The sequence below is a fragment of the Microchirus variegatus genome (assembly GCF_963457635.1).
Source record: "Microchirus variegatus genome assembly, chromosome: 9".
NCBI classification, from domain to species: domain Eukaryota; kingdom Metazoa; phylum Chordata; class Actinopteri; order Pleuronectiformes; family Soleidae; genus Microchirus; species Microchirus variegatus.
In genome coordinates this window covers 453962-467354 of record NC_139810.1, presented here as the reverse complement: position 1 = coordinate 467354, position 13393 = coordinate 453962, and the positions used below count along the sequence as shown (strand labels likewise).

Here is a 13393-nt window from a genome sequence, read left to right as displayed (position 1 = left end):
TTTTATTTCGTGTTTCCATCAGATTAAAAGATAAGGAATTGTCGCTGTATTGTATGTTAGTCATTGTATGTTAGTCCAGTGTTTATAAGTCATGTATTCCTTCACTTCAAACCTTTGAAATCCTTGAAAATGCAACATTAAAATCCAAGCGTTTTCAAGGATTTCAAGGTGCTGAGGCAGATGGAGGTCGTCTCATGCCGAGTACAGGACAGACGTGGTGGTGTTGGTGCACCAGCGCCTTCATTCTAACATTTAGAAAAGGAGCCGCGTTCCCATGGAAACAGACGGAGGAAAAAAGCATCTTTACAAATGAAGTATGCACGCCACAAAGCTTCGCGTGCAACCTTGAAGACGGGGACAACGTGACGCACTCGTATCTCACCGTTAGACAGACTTTTCAGCAGGAAACTGAAGTTTGTAAACCACTCACTCTCCCACACCAAAGTCCACAGAGTAAATCAGTGATTTTAACATCACAGCACACAGGAGTTCACAGGAGTTGTTGATCCACTGCTGCCTCAATCACTAAGTGACAAAAAAATTTGAATTTTCTCAGTGGTCTTTGGTGTGGGGGAGTAAGTGGTTTATAAACCTCAGTTCGTACTCGGAAAAGTCGGTTTGCAGGTGAAATAAAAACATTCACCAACAAACTGACTGACACATACTGAGCTGTACTATACATCCATTAAAGAGACTGGCTGCCAAATAATGACTATTCACAAACAAATTGACTGCTGAATAGTGAACCGTTCAACTCAATCATTAAAGTGACTGGCTGTCAAATAATGAGCTCTTCTAAACATTCACAAACTAACTGAATGCCAAATAGTTACCGTTCTATACGTCCATTAAAGAGACTGGCTGCCAAATAATGAGCTGTTCTAGACATTCAGAAACAAACTGAATGCCAAATAGTGAACCGTTCCATACATCCATTGATGAGACTGGCTGCCAAATAATGAGCTGTTCTAAACATTCACAAACAAACCGACTGCCAAATAGTTACCCTTCTATACGTCTATTATAGAGACTGGCTGTCAAATAATGAGCTGTACTATACATCCACCAAGAGAATGCTTGTAAAATATTCTCTATTCTCAGACTGCTCTTCATCCTTCAAAATTGCTCAACTATCCCTTTAAAGTTGTTGATGAACTTGTCAGATTCCTCACCTGCAGATCCTCGTGGTTTGCTCTGTAGTGGTCCTTCAGCGCCGCCGTCCTCGCTCCGTCTTCCCGCCTCGTCCCCTTCTCCCTCTTTGCGTCCGGGCACCAGAAGTTGACGCTGTTGGTGACGGCGCTGGTCTTCCCGTCCCTGCCTCCGTCCCTGCCTCCGTCCCTGCCTCCGTCCCTCCCTCCGTCCCTGCCTCCATCCAGCTCCCTCCTCAGACTGTCGTTCTCCCTCTGCAGCTCCCTCAGCTGACCCTGGAGGTCCGATGTGGACGCCTCACCCTGTCCAGCAGAGTCCATGTGTCTCCCGGACTGCCGCCGCAGACTGGACGTCCTCGCTGACAGAAAGGTCTGGTCCCCGTAAGGTTCTGACGAGTGATGCAGCCCAGAGGAGGTGATGTTGGGGCTGCTGCCCATCACGGTTGAGCGGCCGGTGTAGGAGGAGCGGCGGGTGCTCCTGCCCAGCGTCATGGTGCCTCTGGGGAAGCCCACAGAGGGTTCCAGGGAGTCCCGCTGGCTCGGGTACATGGTTCCTGATGTGGCGTAGGCCGCACTCAGGGACTGGATGTTCTCCATGGACAGAGTTTTACCACCAGGAGCCGTCGCAGAGCCATGAGCCGCTCTTTTGCCCACAGGTTTGCTCTTTGAAACAGGCCGCGACACCACCTGTGGAGCCTCTGATGTTTTATTAGACACAGGAGCAGAAACGCCTCCCAACACTGATCCTGGTTCCAGCCCTGAGCGACAGCCTGGTGTGGAGGTTGAAGCCTGTTTGCCTTTCACCTGTTTCGCAGACCTGGAGAAGCGTGAATGGGACGAGGTGGCGTCCACGTGGACGCTGCTTTTCGGGGCCGCGGACAGTTTGCTCTGCGACGGCTTGGCTCTAATATTCAAAGGCATTTTTCCCGTTATACGGCAAAAAAAAACTAATGGAATGGGTTTAAAAAGTTTGGACTAAAGGCCACATCTTAGTCTTCACCTGTCCATCCCTGACTGTTGAGTCTCTGAGGAGAAGAAGAGATGGTGTGGTTTGAGCTACAGTGACGGACATCCCGGATTCTAGAAGAGAAGAAGAAGAGTTTGACAGGAAACTGACATTTTTGTTGTATATATACAGTGTATACACACTGTATATATACAGTATACACACACGTAAACATATCTACATTTGTCACTTTTAAATAATTTATACAAAGAGGATTTCAAAGGACTGAAGTCACAAAATTCTGATTTGCAGTAATATATTCATCCACCAACAGCCTGTGCCAAATAATGAGCTGTTCATTCATCCACCAACAGCCTGAGTGCCAAATAATGAGCTGTTCATTCATCCACCAACAGCCTGAGTGCCAAATAATGAGCTGTTCATTCATCCACCAACAGCCTGAGTGCCAAATAATGAGCTGTTCATTCATCCACCAACAGCATGAGTGCCAAATAATGAGCTGTTCATTCATCCACCAAGAGCCTGAGTGCCAAATAATGAGCTGTTCATACGTCCACCTTCTATACATGCAAGAAACTGACTGTCAAATAGTGAGGTATTCCATACATCCATCAAAGAGACTGGCTGCCAAATAATGAGCTATTCTTTAAATTCAGCATCAGACTGACTGCCAAATACTGAGCTATTCTATATATCAAATGAGAGACTGCCTGCAAAATAGTGACCAATTCCGTTCATCCACTAACAGACGGCCTAATGACAAATGCCAATTAATGAGCTGTTCTAAACATTCACAAACAGAGCGACTGTCAAATGCTGAGAATATGTGACAGATATAAAACTTTTATATAAAAATATAAGTGACAGAGAAGCTCTCACAGTGGAATTCTGGCGACCACAGCTGCCGAAAAATGTACCTTTCTTTGTGTTTTAGTGCAGGAGGTGAAAGAGCGTGAGAGTGTGACGCTTACAGATTTCATCATCTCCTCTGCTCACACTTCATCTGTGTCTTTGGCTTCATCTAAAAATAGAAGATAAGAAAAATGGCTTCATTAAAGAGGAATGCATATTTTTTAAAGGGATATAAAGGTTTTATTTGAAGTATTTATTATTTCAGCCATTTAGACAAAAGAAGAAAAATCACATTTTAATTTAATTTAATTTGAACTTAATCACGGAGACAACTGTCCCATATAACTACCAAGAGATTGACGGCAAAATAGTGAGCCGATCTATCAATCCACCAAAGGACTGACTGCCAAATAGTGAGCTATTCTGTACGTCCATGCATTCACAAACAAACCGACTGTCAAATAGTGAGCTGTACTATACATTCGCCACCAAGAGCGTGTTTGCAGAATAATGAGCTGTTCTAAACATTCACAAACAAACTGACTGCCAAATAGTGAACTGATTTTATCCACTTGACAAAAGACTCTCCTCAAAGATTTTAGCTCACATTTTTAGCAGTGGCTCAGACTTCAGTTTTCAGGCAGAAAAATTCGCTTTATAACATTAACGTATTCTGAAGATATTTTGGATTTAAACGTGAAATAATCTCTCTCAACAATCTGCATTTAATCCATTTTACGTTTGGTGTTTCAAATGTGTAAAAATGGACGACATAAGAACGAAAGTAGGTTAAAAGTCAAATATTGAATCGACACAGTTTGACGGAGCAGCAGACATGAGAGGCAAATCCAAATTATAATCCCCTCCCTCTAATCCAAGAGGATTGGGTGCTGGGAGCCGCCGTACATCTGAGAGATTGGTTCAGTCCGCATGTCAGTCACCATGTCACCCTCATCCATTCATCCATCAGTGCTTCAAAGACAATGGATGCAGCTTTAAGTGGAACACACACACACACACACGGTACTGTAACGGTGGAACCACAGATTAAAAATAATCCGTCTATGTAGAAACCATGAAATTACAGCATTTATGAGAGACTTTCAAAATAAAAGAAATAAAAAAAACAATTTTCTTACTTGTTACTTTGTGTCCAGCTGTTGCTCCGTGTGTGTGTGTGTGTGTGTGCGTGTGTGGGAAAGCACATCCTCATAATAATCCGTGTGTGAAAACCCGGGTCAAACTGCTCCTCGCGCGTCCTCGTGGCTCCAGTTTACGCACGATGGATGAAACTCTACAACTACAGACAACAGCGGCGGCATGATGAAGGATTAGTTTCCCTGCTCATCCTCCTCATCATCACGGGCGCGCACAGGAGTGAGAGCCGCTGTGTGACGTAATAATTAATCTGAGAGAGAGAGGAAGAGAGAGAGAGAGAGCGCGCACTTTCATTTCGTTTAAAAAGATGCTCAGTGATGATGAAGATGATGAAGATGAACTCACTCCTCCTCTTGCTCTGCGCAGCCTCCATCATCATCATCATCATCATCTGTCCTGACAAACAGGAGCCGCGTGGGCGCGCTCTAGCTCTAATTTCGTGTGCGCGCGACCCCAAAACACAGTGTATTTGTTTATTGTTTTTTTGTTTGTTAGCTAACATTTTCAAACGTTTCTAACGGTAGCAAAATGGCTAACTAGCGTTACCAACGATAGCTAACGTCCATGTGCGACATTTGCTAACTTCTTTAAAGGTTAGCTAAACTATGTTAGCTAGTAATGATAGCAGCTCTGCTAATGGCGTTGCTACGTGATTGGTCGCCGAGTCAGCGTCGTTTTTTGCGAAAAAATAAATAAATCACGAAAAATGTCATCAACCAATATCTCCGTTTATGATAAAGTAATATGTACGTGTTTTAAGGGTTTTGTGCAACGTTGCTAACCGTGTCGACGTTTGCCAGCGTTAGCAAAGTTGCTAACGTTAGCTATGCATATATTCCTTATAAATCGGAAAGTTAGCAGCTTTGCTAATGGCTCTGTTTATAATTGTGAACAGCGAACCGTGACGTCGTAGTTAAGGTTGGCACGTTCGCTAACTTTGGTAACATTAGCAACGTTGATGGATATGATGTTTGTCAGCTAATGTGACGATTAAAATGATAATTGTATGCTCGTCTGGGCGGATGACGGTGATAGCATCAAGTTTCACTAATGTTAGCAACTTTGCTAATGGCAGCGACGTTTATAAATGATGATCTTGGAGGTTATTTTTGTTGATAATGACATTATTTGTACCTGGTTTAGTTTGAACAACGATCGCAGAGTTGCTAGCGTAGCTGCAAACGATACTTAATCACAATTAGCTGCGGTGGTTACCTCAGATTACAGCAGTCTAAACCCTTTAAACAGCTTTAATCTAATACAACAGAAATAAACGAAGAGTGAAAGTTAAATGGAGTAAAGATGAAAATATGAGAGCGGAACAGAAAGAGTTCACTTCACCCACAGAAGAAGAAGAAGAAGAAGCTACGTGAACTTTACAAAGTTCACACACGATCATGAGACTCACGGTGACGCTGCAGTCTGTGGATGCGCGCGCGCACCCGCGCACGCACACCTGACGTTATCGTCACGTGCTCATACATATTCATGACGTGTCACAGTCAGATGAGGAACAGAAAGTGTTCATATTTTTAAAAACAGAAATGTCTTCTTTTTTTAAAAACTAAATCAGAATGAGATGGAATTAGACCGGAAGTCTTGTTTTTATTTATAACGATATTTGCATTAAAAAAAAACCCACACATTTTTCTTGAAGACGTTCTGCTGTGTAAAAATTACAATGTTGCTTTTAGCCTTTTATGGATTACATGCGTTGATACTGAATTATGTCATCAATATAGAAAAATGGATATTTATACACACACATAATACGTAATATTTACAGTGTGTCTAAATCCGTAGGTTTTATTTTAAAATATATATATATATATATATATACAGATATATATATATATGTATATATATATATGTATATATATATATACATACATATATATATATATATACATATATATATGTATACATATATATATATATATATGTATACATACATATATATATATATATATACACATACATACATATATATATATATATACACATACATACATACATATATACACACATGTACAAATATGAATAAACTAAATTAAAAAAAAAACAATTTGTGTGGCTCTTGTCATATTTTCATTTTGGTTATTTTTAAAACTGATTGTATAGTTTCTTTAAACTTTGAATGAAGGCAGCTGAGGTCAACCACCTGTGACCTGTGAGAAATAATCAGCTTTCATTTCCTCCCCACAGCAAACCTTAGAGAAGTGAATGTACAAACTGTTGAACACCTGTGAATCTTCTTCATGGGTCACATTAAAAACCACGAACGACGGCGTGAAATCACATCAAGGTTATTAAAGAGTATATTAAATATTAAACATGTTATTTGTCCTATAACTCTACATAACACTCTGCTTTAAATGACTAAAAGTGTACAAGCAGTAAATATAAAGAATCCATTACTAGGTTAAAAAAAAAAAAAAAAAAGCACTGTGAACATGAATTAAAATAAGAACAATATTAAAATAAAATGACATGAAAAAGTCAAAATAAATAATTCAGTTAAAGAACCTGCTGCTAAATTAAATCATCAGACATAAATGATATCAGGAATTAAAAATGCAATTAAGAAACAAATAATCAAGAAAATAAATACAAAATTATAAAATGACTCATTTATACAGAACAGAAAATGGATTATACTTTGGTTTTAATGTTTGTTATAAAAAAGGGAATTATTCCTGTTTCTAAATAGAAATCACGTTTCCCCATTTTTGATTATTTAACTGTGAAAGAGGATTTGTTAGCAGAGTGTGTGTGTGTGTGTGTCTGTGTGTGTGTGTGTGTCATTAATCTGTCATCTCAAGGTTCACCTCGCTCACAGGAAACTTTCGCTCATGTTGCCGTCGTATAATCTGAGATTATCGGACGACAGCACCGTCCTCATCCTGCTCCAGAACAGGGGCTGAGCCCGAGGGTTCCCGGGCCACGTCAACACCGACTTCCTGCACAACCTCTTCCTCAGCTGCAGGTATTTGAGTTTGGGAAACGTCTCGCTGAGCAGAACCAGCACCACCGTGTCCACCTGAGAGACCACACAGCAGAGGTGAAACCATGGCAACAAGAGCACCGTCGTCTTTTATGCATTTCACGTCTTTGACTTCATGAGTCAGGCTCAATATTCACTGTGTAATTCGTTCAAAAACTGTGGATTATTGTTATTTTAAGCAGATGAAACTCAATAATATTTTGTGATCAAGCTCCTCCCACTACTTAGTTAGCTTAATAGTGTATATAGATGGATAGACGCCAGTTAGCTGGCTAGCTTACGGACAGACCGATTGTTTAAATATCCTTTAAAAGTCAAACATAACCTCACCCGTCCAGACCTGCACGACCTCCTCCAAATGTCCAGCCCCTCCCCCCCATTCCCTTAGCTCCTCCCCTTTTATCTCTGCCACCTGAATCTTGCGTATAAATCCTCTTTTGTGCATTACTAGTGCGTTTGCTTTGGCATCCAAAGGTTTATGTAAATTTGGACAAATGTTTGGGGATATAGAAATGAAATAATTCGAACAGCTATCGTGATCAATATGGTTTACCCAAGTCCAAGTGAGACATTATCTTTTTGAAGTTGTAAAAAATAAATCTACTCAAGAAATTAACCCTTCTGTAAAACGCATGCTTAAGATATATACGACCGTGGTACTGAAACAAAACTCTTCACTAAATGAGTTAAAATAATACGAGCTAATCGTCAAGATAAACAAAAATGATCTCAATGTAAAAAACAAATGGGAAAATTAACTTCCTTGTAATATCTCACCAGTAGATTTGGAACAAATGTGTAAAAACATACATGAAACAAAGAAAGAATTTGCATGGAAGATTATAAATAGATATTTTAGGAAAATCCAAAGTAAATATAAAAGTAATGTAACCTCAAGCTGATAGCACCACAGTCATGGAAAGTTTTAGGTGGTTTTTGGGAAGATTCTGCGTTTGGCATCTCTGTTAATAAAAATCCATTAGTTTTATTACTTGGAAAACTTCCAGAAAACATTAGGAAGAAAGATGTATATTTGTAGTTAATAACAAGAGTCGCATTCATTAAACAAATGACAAGAAATTAGTTAAAAGATGAAAATGTAAGGATCTTGTAAATGAGATAAACGTCATGGAAAAAATAACAATGAGAATTAGAAATCAAGTTTATATTTTTGAAAAAAGATGGGAAAAATGGGTAAGAAGTAATATCTCTAGTGATTTGTAAAATATGTTTCTCATAGATATTATATATATATATATATATATATATATATATATATGTGTTTGTTGTTATGGTACCTAGTGCATATATTTCTGAAAATGTATCCTCTTACTGAAACCTTATGTAATTATTTGGATTATTATTATTTTTTATTTATTATTATTATTTATTTTGTTGTTGTTTCTTCGTTGTCTGTCTGAAGAAAAATATAATAATAAATTGAAAATGTGGAAACTGAAGATATTGTTACCGACTCTTGTCGTTCTTCCGCCATATTGGACTGAATAGAAAGCGAAACTAAACTTTCACAGGTCACACATTTTGTCCCATTTTCACCAAACTTGACGTACGTGACCCTTGGACTAAGCCTCACAAAAGTTATCAGCGGGATTTTTGAATTTCGGAAGTATTTCTGTACACCTTGGTCACTGCCCCTACACTATCTAACTATCTAACCACTTACTGACATCGCGCATTAGTGAAATGCACCCGAGCAAGTACACTGTGCAGTTCCCCCAGGAAATGCATTCTAGTTATTTTAATTATTGTGAATATAAAAAGTCCACTACACCACACTCTCGCCTTTGCAGCAAGAAGACCCGGGTTCCTGGGTTCGAGCCCCGTTTGGAACAACTTCGGAACAAGGGCCTTTCTGCAAGGAGTTTGCATGTTCTCCCCGTGTGTGCGTGGGTTCTCTCCGGGTTCTCCGGCTTCCTCCCACAGTCCAAAAACATGCGATATGGGGGTTCGGTGAATTGGTCGCTCTAAATTGACCGTAGGTGTGAGAGTGTGAGTGAATGGTTGTTTGTCTCTATATGTGGCCCTGTGATGGACTGGAGAACTGTCCAGGGTGTGACCCCGCCTATCACCCTATATCTGCTGAGATAGGCACAGCACCCCATCGACCCTCTGGTGGAGGATAAAATGGTAGATAATGGATGGATGGATAAAAAGTCTACGTTACCTTTTCATCCAGAAGTCGCTGCTGAACCATGAAGAACGCCTGTCGGATCAGACCGTTCACCGTCTCCCCAGTGCTGGACAACACAAACACCGTCTTCACACTCTTGTTGATGGAGTTGTGCAGATTGTCGATGCATGAAAGTCCAGGGATCCAGTCTCTCTCCTCCAAACACAGACAGAATCTCCTGTGGCCACAGTTCTCCAGGTGAACGGTGAGTTCGTTGTAAACCCAGTCTCTCACCGCCGGGTTCGTGGTGTCGAACACGACGAAGGCGTCGTAGCGATTGCGTGAGTCGGTGCCGGCCAACTGGGAGTAGCCTTTGTATCCGGCCCACAGCACCTGTAAGCAGTACCACACGTCCCAGCCGTAGAGATGCTTGAGCAGAGGCAGAGCCGTGAACATCACCGTCAACAAGGAACACACAACAAAAGCTACGCTGCCGTAAATGTCCTGGCACGAGCGCTGGTCCATGGATAAGATGCTCTTGCCTTGTTGGGACTCGGGGAACTCGCAGTGGACGTAAGTGGTGAGATAAGGAATGTTTATGGAAGTCGTGCCCAAAAAGTCTGCGAACCACGAAGTATCGCAGTCACATTTGAACGGGTTGGCGTGAAGGCTGAGTTCTCTGAGGAAGCTGCCGTTTTGGAAAGGAGCCGGGAGATGCTGATGGTTCAACTCTTTGATCTGGTTGTGGCTGAGGTACAGACACCGCAGGGACGTTGACTTACTCAAGAACTCCTCAGGGACAAAGGTGATGCGATTGAAACCGAGATCCAGGAGAGTGAAATTGCTTCCGAAGTCGACGGCTTCTTTGGGTAAAAAAGAGAGACGATTGTTGCTGAGGCTCAGGTAGCACAAGCTGCCGAGCACTGAGATTTTCTGCCACGGGAAATACTTCAGCTTGTTGCCGCTGATCCTGAGGGCCTCGATGCTTCCTGGAAAGTTGCACAGCACTTCTGCTGAGATGGAGCTCAGACTGTTGTCAGAGATGTCCAGGTGTGTCAGCTTTGTCAGGTTTTGGAAGAAGTGGGTGTAGATGGTCTGATCAGACTCCCACATGATGTTCAGGTGATTTCCGTTGAAGTAGAGGTACCTCACAGAGCTGCTGCTCAGCCCTGGATCAATCCTCATCCCGATGTCGTTATTTGCGAGACTGAGCACTTCCAGGTTGGTCAGCTTTTGAAGGAACTTAAAGCTGTGGCCCATGCCCCTCATTTTGAAGTGGAAATCGTTGTTGCTAACGTCCAACACCTTTAAAGTCCTGTTCAGCTCACCGAAAGCATCTCCGTGATACAGATCAAGCCTGTTGTACGACAAATTGAGAAAAACTAAATGCTTCATGCTGCTGAACGGGCCTTTCCTCAACGTCTCGCTCATGTAGTTGAAGGAAAGGTCGAGACACACGGCCTTCTCCATGCCTACAAACACACGTGTGTGCAGGGATATAATTTCGTTTTGCGAAAGGTCAAATGTTAATTTACGGTGGCAGAAAGTTCTAAAGTGCCACGGTGATGGAAATTGAGAAGAACAGTTCTGGAACGTTTCCTGCACATTTGATCGGTCGGGTTCCCAGATCTCATTTCCAGACGGGACTTCCCGATCTCTTACGATGACGGGTTGCCGGTGGAAATCCTGCACATAAACGTCCCGACTGGAGGATGTCTTCTGTGCTGAGCTGCAAGGAAGGAAAGCCAGGATGTTTTGCGAGAGGTCGATATCAACGAGAGACGGTAACGCCGTCAGAGCCGACAGGTTACAGGTCGTGATGAAGTTCATCCGCAGCTCAAGTTTGGTCAGATTTTTCAGTTTGGACAGAACTTTAAAGCTCTGATTCGAAAGCGTGTGGAAAAAGTTACCACTCAGGACGAGGTACTGTAGACCGGATATATCGCCAATATGTGTGGACAGGGAGAGTTCATAAAATGTCGTCCCCGGTTGATAGTTGTAGATGAGGCTGATCCAAGTCAGGCCCTTCAACTCCTTGAAAAAGGTGCCGTTTTGTATGGCATAAGCCAGAAAGTTGTCAGAGAGGTCCAACCTCTTCAGACTGCTCAAAGGTCTGAAAAGACCTTCTGGAAACGTTGTCAGGGAGTTTCCCCTCAGGCTTAAGTAGGTGATGGAGCTGTTCTTGGCATTCAGTGAGTTTGAGGAAAGCTTTAGTGAATGATTTTGAGGGCAAGGAAAACAGGGCCTGGACGCATGGTCACAGCGCTGACAGTTCCACTCCAGATTCAAATGCACCAGCTTAGTCAGGTTAGCGAACGCTCCGTCTAAGATCTCTGGTATAGTATTCTCTTTGAGGTCCAAACTCTCCAGAGATGGTGGGAGTCCTTCAGGGACAGCGGTCAGGTTATTGTAGCCCAGTGTGAGGTTTTTGAGTTCAGGGAGGCCTCTGAAAACAGCCTCGCTGATGTTAAACGAGCAGTTACAAGGATTTGCATAAAAGCAGTTCTTGCTGAGGAAGAGCTCTTCCAGATTTGGAGTGTTCAAAGATTGAGTCAATTGGAAGATGTGGTTGTTCTGGAGGTCGAGGACCTTCAGGGTATTAGGTAACCAGGGTATAGAGTCGAGGCTATTGCCAGATAAGTACAGATATTTGAGATGATGAAGGCCCTTGAAGGCAGTGGTCTGGATGTCCATTTTACATGTGCTGCCTCTCAATCGACCTGGTACACAATTGTCCATTATCTTCAGAGTGTGGAGGTTTGGGACACGAGCCAAAGAACGCTGGTCCACTTTCCGGATCTTTGTTCTACTCAAATCAAGTGACTCCACATCGCTGGACTGGAAGGGGATGTTCCTGAGCGGTCGATTGCTGCAGTCCACCGCGGTGCCGTCCTCATCGGCGTCACACGGGAAGAACGTGAGGTTTAAAGTGGTCACCACGGGAAGAACATGACCGATGATGAGGAGGGTTCTCCAAAGAGCCTGAGACGGAACAAGGAACCAGAAGAACTTGTTAATGGTTTGCACCACTGAGAACACAGGTGTGTGGCGTTTAGGACTTTAGTGAGAAAACATCACATGATTTTGGTCTAACTCAAATTCTCAAAATTCTGACGTATCTCAGAATCCTGAGATTAAAGTCACAATATAGTCACTTTTATCTCAGAAGTCTGGGATTAGAGTCTAATTTTGAGGTCAAAGTCAGACTGTTGAGGGTAAAAAAAAAAGAAGGTTTTTCAGGGGGAATTAAAAATCTGAATTCTGACTTTATTCTCATAAATCTTTCTCTCAGAATTCTAGAGCAAAAACAAAAACCTAGCATCGGATTTGAGACACATCTCTACAGATGCCTTTCGATCAGGGTCAGAGTTAAATAAATCAGGTTTCACCATCTTTTGAGTCACTCTTAACTTAACACACTAAGCGATAATGACGTCAAACTCTGGCTTTGCTGCACAGCAGAACCAGAACCAGAACCTGAACCAGAGCCTGGACTAAAGAATCACTGCAACATCCAGAAGAAAAGTCAGCTCCGTGACACTAAGACCACGTCACGTCTCTACAGGCACAGACGTGAGGATCAGCAGCATCGTTACCAAAGTCACTCACATAAGACTGTGCCTCGCTTTCCATTTATAACAAAAACGGTGTCATGTCACTCACCATTGCAGGCAGATCACGGGTAACATTAAGAATGAGGAGGCAGACGAGGAAACTTCAGCCTTCAGGTCCAGGTGCAAACATCTACGTCGTCTGTGCAGCCGTGACAAATGGGATGTATTCATGCAGAAGTGAAAGTTTGTGGGGAAAACACGTGAAACAAGAGGAATTCACGCTGCGATGCAAACACCGACTCCAGTGATGACAATGAAATTAACTCATTCAGCGATTTTACAAAACACACAAGTCCATTTTTATTCCCAGCAACAGAAGAAAAAGATTTCTTAAAGGAGTCAAAGTTTGACTCACCGTGAAGCAGAGACGACATCAGCACCGTCACAGAACCATGACAGAACCATCACAGCAGCATAACACACTTGATTATTCAAAAAGATTACTCACATTTCTGTTCTTTCAATATCAACAGATCATGTGGTTCATTCGTCATGTTATTAACTCATATCTTTAATGCT

General features: G+C 42.2%; 2 protein-coding genes across 2 annotated transcripts in view; both read right to left on the bottom strand.

Moving 5' to 3' along the window:
- Window positions 1-2069, bottom strand: part of LOC310931723 (ERC protein 2-like) — a gene marked incomplete at both ends in the record, with an annotated part of 151206 nt that extends 149137 nt beyond the window's left edge. Inside the window, one exon of the mRNA XM_083894954.1 lies at window positions 1173-2069. Coding sequence (XP_083751080.1) covers window positions 1173-2069 — 897 coding nt within the window. The remainder of the gene's footprint in view (window positions 1-1172) is intronic.
- Window positions 2070-6920: 4851 nt separating this feature from the next.
- tlr9 (toll-like receptor 9) lies at window positions 6921-13248 on the bottom strand (the record flags this gene model as incomplete). Its single annotated transcript, XM_083894953.1, has 3 exons — window positions 6921-7165; window positions 9315-12289; window positions 13230-13248. 3 exons carry the CDS (start codon window positions 13246-13248, stop codon window positions 6959-6961), a joined length of 3201 nt encoding a protein of 1066 aa, XP_083751079.1. The 3' UTR covers window positions 6921-6958.
- Window positions 13249-13393: the final 145 nt, after the last annotated feature.